The 16,157-nt window shown below is 41.7% G+C and overlaps 1 protein-coding gene and 1 non-coding gene across 51 annotated transcripts in view; one reads left to right on the top strand and one right to left on the bottom strand.

Annotated features, from left to right (window-relative positions):
- Window positions 1-16,157, top strand: part of Sorbs1 (sorbin and SH3 domain containing 1) — a 233,493-nt gene that overhangs the window by 103,511 nt on the left and 113,825 nt on the right. For all 50 annotated transcript variants that reach the window (XM_076834760.1, XM_076834737.1, XM_076834754.1 and 47 more), the window contains exon 3: window positions 11,165-11,219. In XM_076834760.1, coding sequence (XP_076690875.1) covers window positions 11,210-11,219 — 10 coding nt within the window. In that variant the 5' untranslated portion in view covers window positions 11,165-11,209. The remainder of the gene's footprint in view (window positions 1-11,164; window positions 11,220-16,157) is intronic.
- Trnaa-agc (transfer RNA alanine (anticodon AGC)) lies at window positions 5,655-5,727 on the bottom strand. The gene has a single exon. It is a non-coding gene; the product is annotated as a tRNA-Ala (tRNA).

Below are 16,157 nucleotides of genomic sequence, written 5' to 3'. Positions count from 1 at the left end.
AGGTTAAGTGAACATTTTCTCATAGATTTGTTTGTTGTTCACATTTTTCTCTTCTGGGAGTTATTTCTTAATCCTTTTAATTTTTTTTCTGTGAACTTAGTGTAAGTGTACTGTGAAATAAGGATATTAACCATTTCTTTTAGGTTTGCTGCAAGCATGCATTTTAATAGACAGTGTAATATATGGTTATGAATTATCTCCTGAACTGTATTCTTTGAGGCATATTCAACATTGCATTTTTATGACTTGCAACTATTCTTTGCTTATTGGCAGTTTCATTGGCAGAAATCAATACTGTATGTTTATTTAAAGGTTTCACTTAAGTATTATAGGTAAAAAGTAGTTGCAGATTTACTAGTTCTAGTTTTGCATCTAACCTTCTCTGATGTGGGCCTGGAATGAGAGTGTGATGGTTTTAGTGGAAGCTTGGGCATGGGATTTCTGAATTCTGTGATCATAAATGGGTCTTATTAAAATGAGTTCCTCATCTCCATGGCTTCTAATAGGGCCAAACAAAATAAGAAAAAAAATCTTTAGTTTTTGTTGGTCTAGTGTATCTGGCTTTCAGGACTGGCCTTGAAGTTCAGGGGGGGTGGTGAGGAATGGCAAGTCTGAGACACATGGAGTTTAGGCCTTATGGAGTAAGGGAGATAAGAATGGAAAAGGAATTGGAATGAGGTCTTGGAGCTTCCTTTTAGAACAGGGGCCTCTGTATTTCTTCTAGGAGTTAAGGGGCCAGAGAGGGCCATGAGCTGGTCCTCATTCCTTCCCAACTACATGCTGATTTCCTTGAGGGTTTCATCTAGACCACTAAATCCAGAAGGATCTATACAATTTCCTTTACAGGGCTTTATGTCATGTTAAGGAATTTTGACTTGAATTTTTAGATCATTATTTCCCAAAGTGTGATAGTTGAGAAGATTTTAGGAAATATTTTCTTGAACATTTGGGAATTTTCTTATTTATTCATCCCTTGATTCTCTCTTATGCAAAATTTATTCCCTATTTTTTTCTGTACTCTGATCACACTTATTCCAAATTGCTAGCAGAAGGGTCATCTGATTATATTACATTTAAATGGGACTTCTCTTATTCTATAGCCTTGTGATGGCTTCAAAGATAGCAGTTGAATCTGATCATATTGGTCTGCTAAGCACTGCCCTAAGTAAGTAAGCCAAAGAAATGCTATTTGAGACTGGGTGCAGTAGTGTACGCCGTAATTCCAGTAATTTAGGAGGCTGAGGCAAGAGAATTGCAAGTTCAAAGCCAATCTCAGCAAATCAGTGAGGTCTGATAAAAAGTTTTAAAAAGGTTTTGGGGCATAGCTCAATGATAAAAACACCCCTGGGTTCAATCCCTATTACCCCATCCCCTGCCAAAAAAGAATGCTATTTGAATTGTATCATCAAGCCTTTGTTTGTAGATAACATTATTTTTTCCTAAGAGTTTCACTGCCTAGCCAACCCCTCTGAACTTCCAGGGCCCATGGATTTTTTTTTCCTCATTGAAATTTGACCCAGGAACTCTTTGTTGCTGAAGTCAGAACATGGTGGTACATGGAATATAGGGCAATTTGAGGCTTATTAGGCCATGGTAGTGGTCCATGGATGAGATGATGGAACAAAATAGTGGGTGCAAGGATGCATGGGCCAGGAGAATGGAATAATTGTCAAGAGTAGGATGCTTTGTTAGGTGTGGGATGGAGGGTGTTGGCAAGGGAAGAGGAGAAGTGTGCTCAGATAATCTTGATTTCTTCTGCTAGCCATTGGTCATTCAATAGTATATTATTTAGTCTCCAGGTGTTAGAGTAGCTTCTATTTTTTATTTTGTCATTGATTTCTAACTTCATTCCCTTATGATCTGATAGAATGCAAGGTATTATCTCTATTTTTTTGTTTTGTATTTGCTAAGAGTCGCTTGTGACTTAAGATATGGTCTATTTTAGAGAAGGATCCATGTGCTGCTGAGAAGAAAGTGTATTCAGTCATTGGTGGAGTAAATATTTTATATATGTCTGTTAAGTCAAAATTATGAATTTTTTTTTTTAGTTCTATAGCTTCTTTATTTAGTTTTTGTTTGAAATATATGTAGCGATGAAAGAGGCATGTTGAAGTCACCCAGTATTATTGTGCTGTGGTCTATTTGGTTCTTGAAATTGAGAAGGATTTGTTTGATGTATGTAGATGCTCCATTGTTTGGGGCATAAATATTTACAGTTGTTATATCTTGTTGATGTATAGTTCCCTTAAGCAGCTTGAAATGACCTTCTTTATTCCTTCTCATTAGCTTTGGCTTGAAATCCACTTCATCTGCTGTGAGGATAGAAACCCCTGCTTGTTACAAGATCCATGTGAATGATATGTTTTTTTCACATCCTTTTACCTTCAGTCTGTGGATGTCTTTGCCTCTGAAGTGAGTCTCTTAGAGACAGAATATTGTTGGGTCTTGTTTTTTAATCCAGCCTACCAGTCTATATCTTTTGATTGATGAGTTTAGGCCATTTACATTAAATGTTATTGTTGACAAATGATTTTTATTCCCCATTATTTTTGTTTATTTCTGGTTTTTAATTTGAGTTAGTTTCTCCTTTAACTATTCTTCTAGTATAGTTCCTCCATTTTCTGGTTTTCACTTTTATTTTTTATTTTTTCTTCATGAAATATTTTATTGATATGTTTTGTAGTGCAGGCTTTCTAGTTGTGAATTCTTTCAACTTTTGTTTATCATGGAAGGCTTATATTTCATCATCAATTCTGAAGCTTAACTTTGCTGGGTATAGTATTCTTAGCTGGCATCCATTTTCTTTCAGAGATTGTATTATTCCAAGAACTCCTAGATTTGAGGGTCTAGGTTGAGAGATCAACTGAGATCCAGATTGATTTCCCTCTAATGACCTGTCATTTTTCTCTGGCAGCCTTTAAAATTCTGTCCTTATTCTGTATGTTAGACATTTTTATAATAATGTGCTTTGGTGTGGGTCTGTTGTAATTTTGTATATTCAGGGTCCTGTAAGCCTCCTATATTTGATTTTCCATTTCATTCCTCAGGTTTTGGAAATTTTCTGATATTATTTCATTGAGAGGATTATGCATTCCTTTGGTTTGTATCTCCAAGCCTTCGTCTATCCTGATAAATCTTATATTTGGTATTTTCACATTATCCTGTATTTCTTGGAAGTTCTGTTCATGGTCTTTTAACATCTTTTTTCCATGATCACCTTTGTTTTCAGGATTATATATTTTGTCTTCATTGCCGAAACTGTGTTTCAAATGGTCTAGTCTGCTAGTGATGCTTTCCATTGAGTTTTTAATTTTGTTTATTAATCCTTTCATTTTGAGGGTTTTTGCTTGATTTTTTTTTCAGAATTTCTATCTCTTTGTTGAAGTGATCTTTCACTTCCTGTATTTTCTCTCTGATTTCACTCCTTACATCTTTACCTTGCAGTTCAGTTTAACTATGAACATTCTAAACTCTTTCTCTGATATTTCTTCCATGGTGGTATTGATGGATTCTGTTGTTGAAGTATCTTGATTTGTTTAAGGTGATTTGTTCCATTGACTTGTCATGTTATTTATGTGTCTACCCATCTAACAGTATGGATTTGAGGCAGTAGAGTTTCTACCCTGTGAACTTATAGAATCCTTGATGGTTTCTAGTACCTCACCATTTAGGGGGAGACAAATAATAACAACAACTGATGCAAACAATATACAGCATTAAACCAAATAGTTCCTGCTATGGCATCAGCATTGTTAATTGTCACAATAAGCAGAAATTATGTGATCAGTTATTGCCTGCAGTAAAAACAGTAAGTTTGCAAAAGGGTTTACAATGAGAATGGTGAACAGGGAGAGAACTGGAGTGATGTAGGATGTAATAATTATGAGGGGGGAGGAGGAGAGGAAATAGAAGTAAAAAAGGAAGAGTGAAAGAGAGAACAATAGAGATTTGGCTATTAATAGAAAAGATAGAGAGTCAATGGAAACAGATAAGTAGGAGAAAAATATATAAAATGAAAATTAAAAAATTTTAAAAAACACAAAAGAAAATATACTAATAAAACATTCTAGTCCTCAAAAAACTGATCCATGAAAAATAACCAGCTTCAAAAGTGCTAGAAACGAGGGGAAAAAACCCCAAATATGAATATGTTTAAATGTCCATGAAGCACTTTAGGTCACAATTAGAGGAAAGAAAAAAGAAAAAAATTAAAAAAAAAAATCTCATTGAAAAGTTAAAGAATTGTTTCTGTTGGAGTTCAAAAGATTCTCAGCTTCCCTTTTCAGCAATATTAGGTGGGGTGAGCTGGAATGTGATGACTCTTCTACCCTCTGGGTGGGGTTGCTGGAGTGTTAAGAGTAAATCCCATTGGGGGAGCTCTTGGAGGTGGGTTTTAGGCTTAAGTGGGCTCCATGTTCTTGTCATTGAATGGTAATTGGTCTAAAGATTTTAAATCAGTGCACATCCAGGGCCTAGCAGTAGCTGGTCCATACTGAAAGACTGAACCCCGGGATTTCCCCTGGATTTCACAATGGAGGAGCCAATTCTTAGTCCCCTCTGTTACCTGCCTGTTTCCTGGTCTCTTGGGTTCAGTCTCCAAATTCAATCTCTCCTGCCCCAGTTCTTTGAATTCCTACAAATTCCCAGCCAGGCCGTCAGTCCTGCAAGTGGCCAGATTGGTGTGTGTGTGTGTGTGTGGGTTTCCATGACCTGTATTACCCTGTGTAAACCCCTCTCCATGTTTGATTTTTCTCCTGGTCACTTCGGCACACTCTCTGTTGAGCAGTGTGAGTTTTCCAGGCCTGATTTTGGGCCAAACTTGGGTTTGCCAGGAATTGGCTCACCCATCTGCCAGGCCCCGCACCCCAGCTGCAAAATGGTTCCCTCCTCTGTTCCTATGTGGGCAGTCGGGAGAGGTGTGCTTCTTCCCCACACAGGGATATTGTGCAGCACACCTTTCAGTTTAGTTGGGCAGTGTTTTTGATCTCTTATCTCTTTGTACCCAGACACACCTCAGTCCTCCTAAAAAAATGCAGGTTCCTTTAATTCCCTTGTCCCTTCAATTTGCTTATGGAGGGACTGTTCTGGCTGGTGCCTCTAGTGGCAGCTGTAATGGTGGAGCTGGGGATTTCTTCCTTATTTTATTATATTCAACCCCCTGAGTCCCTGATCTGCTTCAAATGTCCAGTGTTAATTCCTAGTAAAGTTCCCCGCCCCACTTTTTTTTTTTTTTTTAACCCACCCTGTCGAGAAGCTGCCCATCTGCTTTTTTGGTTTGCTGCCATGGAGCATTCAGGAAAGTGACCTTATCTATTAAGCCATCTTGATCTCCTCCTCACACAGATACTCTGGAGGGACAGAGCTTCACTAGCATCAGGGGGAGCTTGCTCTGAATGAGACACCATACCAGATATTAGGGTGCAGGGGTGAATAAAGCCATCTCTGCCTACCAGGTGTTCACTGTCTGGTGGGCACTGGGGATGTGGCGGCAGAGGCAGGGCAGAGAGAATGGGAAAAGTGAACAATGGACTCAGCTGGGCTTTATAGCTGGTTATCTGGGTTTCATATCGTCTTGTGGGTACCACTGAAAGACTTTAAAAAAAATTTATTTTTTTAGTTATAGATGGACACAATACCTTTGTTTATATATTTTTATGTGGTGCTGAGGATCGAACCCAGGGCCTCCCACATGCTAGGTGAGTGCTCTACCGCTGAGCCACAACCACAGCCCACCATTGAAAGATTCTAAGGAGGCAGTGACACATTTGGTCTATTAAGTGTGGAGGGCTGATTGTCATCTGGTGTTCATTACTGGTTACAAGGTTGAGGCTGGTCGAGGAAATAAAAGAGGGGTAGGAGGGAAGTGTGTAGAAGGACCAAAAAGCAGGACCTATTAAAGAAGGGAGACTGTTTTTCTGAATCTCAGTTTCTGCACCCAGATAATAAGAAGGTAGATTAAATGTTTGGTTTATGATCATTTTTTCCTTTTTAAAACTAGTTGCCACAGAATGTGTTTACGCAGGGAAAACTCATGAGGTATAAATGAATGAAATTGATAAAAGCACAATTGCCCAGAGTTGATATAGAGGGTGGGGAGTGGGTGGGTAGGTGCCCACTTCATGGCCTATGGGACAGAGCTCATGGAGTCCTTCCAGTGTAGTTGGAAAACTCTAGGAAAGGGTAAAGGAAACTGCGTGGATCCTTCTTGGTTTAGTAGTACAGGTGAAACCCTCAAGGAAGTGAGCATGTACTTGGGAAGGAATTAGAACCAGCTCATGACCCTCTCAGACTCTTAAACTCCTAGAAGAAATACAGAGATCCTTGCTCTAAAAGGCGGCTCCTCATGCCCCAATGTAAATTAGCTCACGGTGACACTTGAATCAGTACCAGAAAGTGTCTTGGGGGGAGGAGGAAGGAGTTAATTGCAGTGGGTATTTCAGTGAGGTCTGACTAGTGCAGAAACGGTTGGACTTGGCCATGTGTGTGCACTGGAAACCTTTGTGAAGGCCATTTCAGATAATTGGTTAGAACGGAAACCAAGTTGGAGAGACTCCCAGAGGAGATGGGAGGATGTGGGGGATGGCCTTTCTGTTGTGTTTTCCTATTGCTCCCTCTCCAGAAACATTGGTCTTTTCATAGAAACCTTCAGGTTGTGGTGTTCTGAGCCCCCAGCCATTCCTGGGATTCCAGACCAAAGTTAATGTCAGGGTCAAGTTTATCCTAGTTTCTTCCTCTTGAAAGGAAGTGTCAGCGACTCAGTGTTTATCCTTTCTGGCTTTCTGAAGAGACTTCTGCACCCATTCTAATACTGTAGAGAGTACATTTGAAGAGAAGTGACATTAATAGAGCTTGAGAAGAGAAGGAGCTGTCGAAAAATTGGAGAAATGTGGCTCTTGAGCTGGTAGATCAGCAAAGTACAAAGAAATAAGGCTGAGCGTTATTCTGGGGCTTTGTGAGCTGTCTCTATTCTTCACAAGCCATTGGAAATAGCTGAAAATATATAAAATCAAGTCCCAGACTGGATTTCAAAGACAGAGTCTAACTGAGGTTTTGTCTGAGCGGGGACCTGCCTCCCTCTTACGCAGTAAGGAGGGTCTTGACTCTTCTGCAAGTAAGACTCCAAAGTTAGGTTCTCAAGGCTAAATAGAAGTAAAACAAAGTCAGTGGTTGAGCACCCACTGCATACTCAGTGCTGAGGACAGACACAGTCATTCCCTTCTGGAAATTTACAAACTAGTATCAGGGACAGGAAGGAGCTATGGAGGCCAAACACCATAGTGTATAGGAGAAGCTGGAAGGACCGTGTGACAGGTTAACCGAGGACTCCTTCTCCTCCAAGAAACTCTGCTGTATAAATTCAGTTTCTCCTTAGTCACATTCCCCAAACTAGCCTTATAAGGACCTCCTTTCATTCCCTATTAAATAATCCATGTTCAGTAATTTGATCCTTTTTCGGCTGGAAGCATGAGTATAGTTTTTGCTTTTTAGCAATTATTCATTCTTTGTTATCAAAACATCTTAGAGAGGGACTTTGCAGGACCATTAATTATCCGGATGCTTTCTTAACAATTGTAGATATTTCACATCTTGTTCTTTCAGTGGAATGTTGTGTTGATGCTAGGATGCTTTGACAAAGTCAGGTAGGGCCCACAGCCCAGGGCATGGGATGGCTGCTCAGCTCTTGCTGGCCCACTCACACTGTGACATTGCTTAGGTTTCCCACTGGGAAAAACTGTCTACCTGCCAGTGTCTGGTTTTGTCACTAGATGACCCTTTTCTTCCCTTTGGCTTTTACCCCAAGGTGCCTGATTCCTTTGGAGGGTACTCGTAGGAGACATTCCAAAGATTTGCACCACACACTCAACCAAATAAGCTCTTTACAGCTTGGTTTTTAAAGAAATGTTAGGTGTGAAAGGTTTTTATGTAAAATAAGCTCTCGAGTCTGCATCTGATTGTAATAGGTGGCACTGCCTCTAAAGAAACAGCAGGGCTAGATGGGACCCTCAGAGGTTCCAGGGTTCTGGTCAGGTTCAATTTGTGCAGCCTCCTGATGCAGCTCGCTGCCCGGACTGTGAGCTCTTCGGGTTGTAGAGACAAAGCCATTGCTGGGTCCCGGGATTCAGATCTGGCTGGCCTCACTTTGGAAGAAAGGAATAGTTTCCTATTAGGTGAATCCTTTGGGACTCCTCCTTTCTCTCTGGTACTGGTCAAGGTTCTTAGATTGCAAATAACCAGAACCCAATTCTTGTGGGCTACAGCTAAAAAGGGTTTTATTGGCAACATTCTGGTTACAGATTCATGGGGTTATTGAAGCCTGGAAAACTGTAATCAGAACTGTGCAGCAATTCAAGGAGGCTGGGTCAGAGCCACAGTCAGGCCCCGGAAGAGTCTGAGTAGGATGTAGCTGCTGTTGTCACCTTAGTGAGGCTTGGACCCTGGGCATCGTCCTTGGCATGCTGCCACTGCCACCCTTGCTGCAGTTTTGATTGTGTTTTAAATTGCCCCCCTACTTCTTTATGTCACCTGTGTAGTTTCAAACTGTCACCAAGTGAGAGCATGCATCAGAACCCACTACCTTAAAAGTGAAGACCTGGTACTCACCCATATGTTGTCATTCATGCCTGCTAGAGTCACACGAGCTCTTGAAGTATTGAAATGGTTTATTTCATACTATCCTGGGTCCACTCTGCTTCTGTCCTTCTACCTCTCTCCATCCAGCCACTGAATGGTTAACACCAGCCTCAAGGAGAGTCCTCCCAGAGAGGGCTGCAACTGAATGCCGCAGTCTGGCTGGGCACAATTCACGAGCCACTTATCAAGCAGGAACGAACTTTATTTTTAGAACACACACACACACACACACACACACACACACACATGCCGCACCACACGAGCTCTTCAGGAATTCCCTCAGAGCCCAACTGCCACCACCAGCTTCTCACAAGCCTCTCAATCCCCCACTCCTTCTGCTCTCGAGGCCAATTGGCTGGGTTGCATGGGCGGAGCCAAAAGGGTCCCCCAATGAGCAGTTCCGTGGTCTGAAAGGGCAGGGAAACAGCCCAATGAGTATCACCGCAGAGGAGCCAATCAGCTGGCAGCTGGAAGTTTGCTGGGGCCTCTTCCGCTGTGGCTCTCAACAACTGAAGTCTACTCCGGTTGGTGGACAGCTGTGGCAAAGTGATGGTTAAATGTTTGAATAATATCCCTGACCGTGTCTACTTTAGATCAGTTTATAAGTAAGAGTGGGGCTGACACTTAGAAGTTAATAGTTTCTGTACTAAGAAGCATAAAATGTACAAAAGGATACCGCCAAGTGACAGTGACTACTCTTCAGTGCGAGTTGAGGCCTCTTTTTTTGCTTGGTTCGTGTGATAGCTCCATTATCTCTATTCATTTCTTCCTCAGCCTAAGTGGCTGTGTGCTTTGTACTCACTTTTAAATTAAGATGAATTAAATGAGACTGTGCAGAGGAAATTGGTAAATGGACTGTGGAGTACTATTACAGTGAAATAGTATACAGCCATAAAAGTGATGAATATACTGACTGTGTAGAAACCCAGAAAAATGTTCATGAAATAGCTGTTTTTAAAAATGAAGGAGGGGCTGGGGATGTGGCTCAAGCGGTAGCGTGCTCGCCTGGCATGCGCGGGGTGCTGGTTTCCATCCTCAACACCACATAAAAATAAAATAAAGATGTTGTGTCCACCAAAATCTAAAAAAATAAATATTAAAAAATTCTCTCTCTCTCTCTCTCTCTAAAAAAAAAAAATGAAGGAGCTGGGGATGTGGCTCAATGGTAGAGTGCTTTTCTAATGTGTGAGACCCTCATTCCATCCCCAGTACTACAAGAAATAAATAAATAAATAAAGATAAATAAAACACAAAGCTGTTCAAATATGTTTATAACTGTGTAAATGTTATTTATGCATTTAAAGATAGAACTGCAAAGGAATAGAAATAGTTTCTGTTAAGATAGTTTCACAGTTAAATCAAACATTCAATATGCTTTAAAATTGAGTAAAGCCTTAACATAATGAAATGATTGTGACAATAAAAAAACATTTGCTGATAATCACAAATAGCCCTTTGGGTCCTGGGACGCAATCTGAGATATTGTAAAGGTAGGATGAGAAAATGGGAGTATGTACTGAACACAGCAAGTTTGTGCTCTTTGACTGAAAACAAATGTTTCCACAGCTTAGAGAACAATTTAAGGGGATGTTGAAGGTCATGAATAATCTCACGTGTATTCGAGTGACAGGCAAAGTTAGTGCTGGTTTGGCTTACAGAGAAGGACTTAGAATGATTTTTCTTTTCACCTCCACAATTCTACTCTGTCAGTGTAAGAATAGTAAGCAAAGCAACTGAGAAGGGAAACCAGTGCCCAAATCCAGCTTGTTAAAAAGGGAAACTAAGCATGTCTCCTCATGTGGACCCTTTACCCTATTTTGACATTCCTATTACATAATTTGTGAATCAAGGATTTTTCTCTCTGTCTTTTCTGGTATATTTTCTAGTGCAAAGGGACTTGCTTGTATTCTGGTTAGAATGCAGATTCTGATTCAGTTATGTAGAAAAAGTGGAGTCTGGGTTTCTGCATTTTTAATAAGCTCCCAGCTAATACCAGTACTGATGGTCTTGGGACAACACTTTCAGTGTCAAGGTTCTGCATACCCTGAGGACTCACTTTCCTGACTGTGTGACCTAAACACATGTGTTCAGTTAGAACTCACTATTCATAATACACACCATACCTGTGTTTCAAAAAACTATAAAACACCATTGAGAGAAGTTAATGAGGACAGAAAGCAGAGCCATGGTTCCTAGGGTATTGGGATGATAATACCCATTGTAGAGAAGCACAGGGAACTTTTTGGAGATGATGGAAATGCTATCTATATATTTGAGTGGTGATTTTAAGACGTCTATTTGTTAAAACTTTAATCATACAATTAAAACGGATACATTTCATTGCGGGTTGAATGATGTGCCCAAGGTCACAAAGTATGTGGCCAGCTGTGAGCCTGACGAGCTTGGCCCCGCGACTCCTGGTTCAGCTCTGTTTCATCAAGGGCTACAGTGCTTGCATTTTTAATGCTAGCCATAGGGATTTATCTTGAACCTGCCTTCATCCAGTCATTGTGTGGTGTTTGTTTTTCTGCAGAGCATTTCAGAGCCCCAGTTGCAGAAGCCTTGTCCTGCCACCACCATGAGCTCTGGTAAGTCATTTAAAACTCTGCCTTTCTTTTGTGAAGTCTACAAAACCGGGCAGTTTACCCAGATTTCCCATATACTCTGAGGGCCCCACAGCATTTTTATTTTTCAAAATGTGAGTAAGCACCCACACTCTTATCATAAATCACCACATACATTGTTAATATTTTTTGAGTATCTCTGGTGTCAGAACTGTACTGTGTACTTTGCATGCACTATGTTCTGATCTTTACAACAGCCCCTTTTCTTTTTAGTGAGACATCGGCAGACAACACAGTACAGATATTTTAAGTATATAATCTGATAAATGTTGACATACATGTACACCTCAGTGGCATTTCTTAATCTGAGAGATCGCAGCAGAAGTACCCAGATTGACCATATTTACCCCAGAGTGAGAGCTAATCTGAAACTTCCGCTGGCACAACAATGTGCACCCTTTTGGGTGCTGTTGATAGTAAAAAATCAAGAACTAAACAAATGACTAATTTTGAGTATTTTTAGTCCTGGGCTAGTATGGAAAGCACAGGGTTAAGCAAGACAGAGAAGGAAAGAGATTCCTGTTGATTGTGCAGCCAAGAATTGCCAGGGTTCCAGCCTAGAATTGGAGGCAGAGAAGGTTCCATCAGAAATTTGGTCCTACTATGGCTCTGGAGCATATTCTGGAGCCTCCCAGGACCTGCAGGTGGGGATGGCAGGGTAACTGGGTGAATATCTCATTCAAGGGGTCCCCTAATCTTGCATTATTTCAAGGATTTTATCTCTGTAGACTAAAAATCAGCCTCTTTTTGTTCATTGGCATCCGAGCTCTTTTGGCCAAGTCCTGAACTGTGCAGGACAGTGTGAGGTGTGGCCTAGGGGAAAAGCTCAGGGCCACACCCCCACCTCATCCATCATGTATTTTCGGGGTGTCTGTGGGCCTGTGGTAGATGCTTCTTTGCATTCTATAAAATGGCCATGGTAAAACACAAATATATTGGGATTTTTGAGAGGATTTAGTGAAGCAATGCTCTTCAAATACTGAGCACCATGCCCAGACATGGCTAGTGCTCTATCCTTGGGATTCATGCTGTTAGCAGTCCAGAATTTTTCCCTGCAAAGAGAAGAACTTGACTTGTCCCCCATTCCTGAGTGTGTTTGCTGTGTATGAAGACACTGTGTACCTTTCCCCCTCAATTGGACTCAGGTACTGTATGTAACTCATTTTTTTGTTGTTCATCTGCATTTATTGTCATTTAAAATAAGCTTCCCCTCCTGCAAAAGTTTTGCTCTACGGTCTAAAGTGTCTTACTCTTCCAATCTCAGGATTCGCCTAAACTGGCATCCTGCTACAGACATCTATTAGGGGAGGAGGAGGAGGCGGAAGGGAGGACCTGGAGGGAGGGTGAGATGTGGCAGTGCCCAAGGGACTTCTCCAGGGTCTCACTGACAGAGGGGCTAAAAGGAGGCATTTCCTAGGAAGCCCTGTGTCCTGTGACCCTATAATCTCAGTCTTAGGACTTTCTATCTTAATTTGAAAGAAACAAAACATCACCTCCATAAAGGTAAGGAATGAGAAAATGCACCATGTATATTTGTCTGATGGGATAGTGGGCTACTGTTAACAGTGATCAGGGGGAAGACCCTAACTGCCAGGAAAACATTTGTTTGCATCTTTGAGAGAAAGAGCAGCATGAAAGACGTGTTCTTTTCAGTTGACCTTTGGACTGAGCTGCCAGGATCTGACAGAAGTCCTTTACCTGCATGATCTTGCTTCATCTTCCTGGAAACCAAATGTGGGCCTGGCTTACTGCCTCTCTTATGTAGATGGGGAAATCGAGCCCCCAGGGGCTAATAACTGGGCTCACTTAACTAGTATGGAGTGATGTGGAGGCAAATGCAGCCTGTTGGACATGCTGCTGCAGAGGCTTGAGTTTGTTGCTTTGGGGGTGGGTTGTAGGGGTTGGGGGGTGTCAGATACTAGGGATACCCAGAGTCACTCTACCAGTGAGCTACATTTCCAGCCCTTTTTATTTTATTTTATTTTGAGACAGGGTCTCCCTAAGTTGCAGAGGCTAACCTTATATTCTACCTGCCTTAGCTTCCTGAGTAACTAGGCTGACAGGTGTGTACTTTGGCACTCAGTTTGGCTTTATTGCTTTTTAAACCCTTTTTCAAAGTTTCTTCTAGGTTGATTATTATGTTTAATCAAGAGAGAAAAAGGGAAAGGAAGAACATGTGCCTGGGTTTGGTGGTAGCTCATGGCCACTCTCTGCAAGCCTGAGGAGGCCCAAGGCAAAGCCAACAATCCCAAACAGCTGTGATCAAGGGGAACCAGGGAAGGTACATAGAAAGGGATAAAGATGGTTGAGTGATGGAACTTGTGATGTTTTCTGTACTTAGGTTTCTGCCTTCTCACCAAAGCTATTTTTCTACCTATTCAGAAATGAGAGCTCAAGGGAGATTTGGCATCCAAGGGAATGACCCTTTATCTGCAGGCGTATGTGGGTGAGGAACAAGATGCAGCCTTGGGGCTGGCATTGACGAAGTCCAGGGCACTGGTGGAGAGGGCCAGGGTCCCTGCTCATGTGTGGTGCAGGCTGTAGCCAGGCTAGCCTGTTTGTGTAGTTTATCAGGTGTCCAACCTCCCAGGAAGCTGATTGTTAAGAACCTTGGTAGGGTGGAAATCTTAGCCAAATGTGTTACTGGAGTTTGGGACTGGGCTTCAAGCCCAGCATTTGGGGAAATGTGATATAAAATAAATCAGGAAACCAAATTATTTTAGTTAGGGAGGAAGAAGATGAGCTATGATCTGGGACTGTTCAAATCCCAGCTTAATGATCTTGGGTAGACCTGACATTCTCTGGGTGCATCAGTATTCTTATCTATAGAAGTTTCCAACTCTTAACTGAAAAGGGCTGGGTCTAAAGGATAAAGTGAAATGCTGATTGTGGATGCTGAACCTAGATCCTCAAACCCAGGCAAATAGATGCTTAAAGAATTATAGTTATGATTATGTTTGTAGCTTGGTTGGCTCTTTGCTGTTGGGGCTACACTCCTCCAAGCACCCCTGCCTATTTTCCCTGCCCTGCCACTATGTATCTATTTTGGGATAAAGAACTGGGTTTAAAAATAAACAAGGCTTCTGGTGGGCAGGGAAGGTCTCAGTGTTGTCTGCAGCTGAGCAGAACTAATGAAAGTCACAGCTGACACACAGGAGGTGTGACATTCCAGGTGAGCCTTTAGGATGCATAGGCTTTCCCCAAGGTAAGGAAACCACATTCCTAGCCAGTACCTCAAAGGAACCAGGGACTAGAAGTCTGAAAGTCTCCAATACACTCAGTTTAGATCAGCGGAGTAGGCAGGGAGAGGAGTGAAATACAGCAGGGAAGGGCTTGTACAGGTGGTTCGGGGGACTTCAATTCAGGGCAATTTGCTTATGCTCTGTCCTTTGGATATGCTCTGTCCTTGGCCTGGTGGCCCCTGAGGCTTGTGGGCTGGGTGGTTGGTTTTTAATAAAGAATGTTGGTTTGTTAATTTGAATATAACCTTGTATTGCCTAGATGCAGGTCACCCTACTTACTAAAACTTTATATATCCCAAACGATCATTTCTGTACTTTTGGGAACTTGGAATACACATATTTTCCAGTGGAAATAATATTCTACATGAGTGAATTCTCGGGCTAAACTCCCCAATTTTAATTTTCAAATCTGAGGTCAAATATAGTACATTTAAAGGAAAACAGCCAAGAGAATCATGTTGCAGAATCCCATTTTGTTTCCATCTGTCCTGCACCCCCGGGCTCCTTAATGCAAGGTGGTGGTTAGGTCAGAGTCTAGAAAGTGCTCTCCGGATGCAGATAAGGGTTGGAGTAGAGAAGGGAAAGAAAGAAGGCAGGAAGGATGTCAGGAGATCATGGAATCTCTGGGACAGTAGCATAGGACCTGAACTGGGGTGATGAGGAGGGGAAGTGTCTAAAGGCAAACTATGGAAAGGATGGCATGACTTTGACAAGCTTGACATGGGACGGGTGAGGGAAGATGTCAGGGAGCCCGAGGATTCCATCCGATTGTCTGACATGGTGCACTGTGGGTGCATGGCTTGGTATCGTTGAGCTGGCCTTTGAGCAAGTAGACAGACCTTGTCAGATAGGAGGTTCCATTTTAGAGGAGTTAGATTTTTTTATTTTTTTAATTTTAATTTAATTTTATTTTTTAATATTTTTATTAGTTATTAATGGACCTTTATTTGTTTATATGTGGTGCTGAGAATCGAACCCAATGCCTCACACATGCTAGACAAGTGCTCTACCACTGAGCCACAATCCCAGCCCCAAAGGATTTTTTTAAATGTCAGAAAAGAAGCCATAGTCGGACATGGTGGCATATGCCTGATGGGAAGGCTGAGGCAGGAAGATCATAAGGTCAACCTGGGCAACCTTTTTTTAAAAAAAATATTTATTTTAGTTTTAGGTGGACATAATATCTTTATTTTATTTTTATGAGGTGCTGAGGATTGAACCCCAGTGCCTCACACTTGCTAGGCAAGCACTCTACCACTTGAGCCACAACCCCAGCCCCCAACCAGGGTAACTTAGTGAGACCCTGCCTCAAAATAAAAAGGGCTGAGGCTGTAACTTAGTGTTGAAGCACCCCTGAGTTCAATCCTTAGGACCAAATATACCAAAAACAAAAATTAAAACACAACAACAACATGACAAAAAAACAAAAAGAAAAAGAAAAGTAAGAGAATTTACACATATCACCCACAACATACTTCCCATCTCTACATAGATTTTGTATCCTGCCTGGTTCAGGCCACACAACATTCTTGGAGGTCTCCCAGGAAGCCCTAGGGGGTCTATCTCAACCCTGAGAAAACTGATGGGACATGTGATGGTGGATAGAGCTGTATCAGGGACTTAGGGACAGGACCCCTCTGCTGTCTCTTGACTCTTTCCC

Source organism: Callospermophilus lateralis, chromosome 15 (genome assembly GCF_048772815.1).
Source record: "Callospermophilus lateralis isolate mCalLat2 chromosome 15, mCalLat2.hap1, whole genome shotgun sequence".
In the NCBI taxonomy this organism is placed as follows: Eukaryota; Metazoa; Chordata; class Mammalia; order Rodentia; family Sciuridae; genus Callospermophilus; species Callospermophilus lateralis.
The sequence above is the reverse complement of the archived record's forward strand: the minus strand, read 5'-3'. Positions and strand labels throughout refer to the sequence as shown.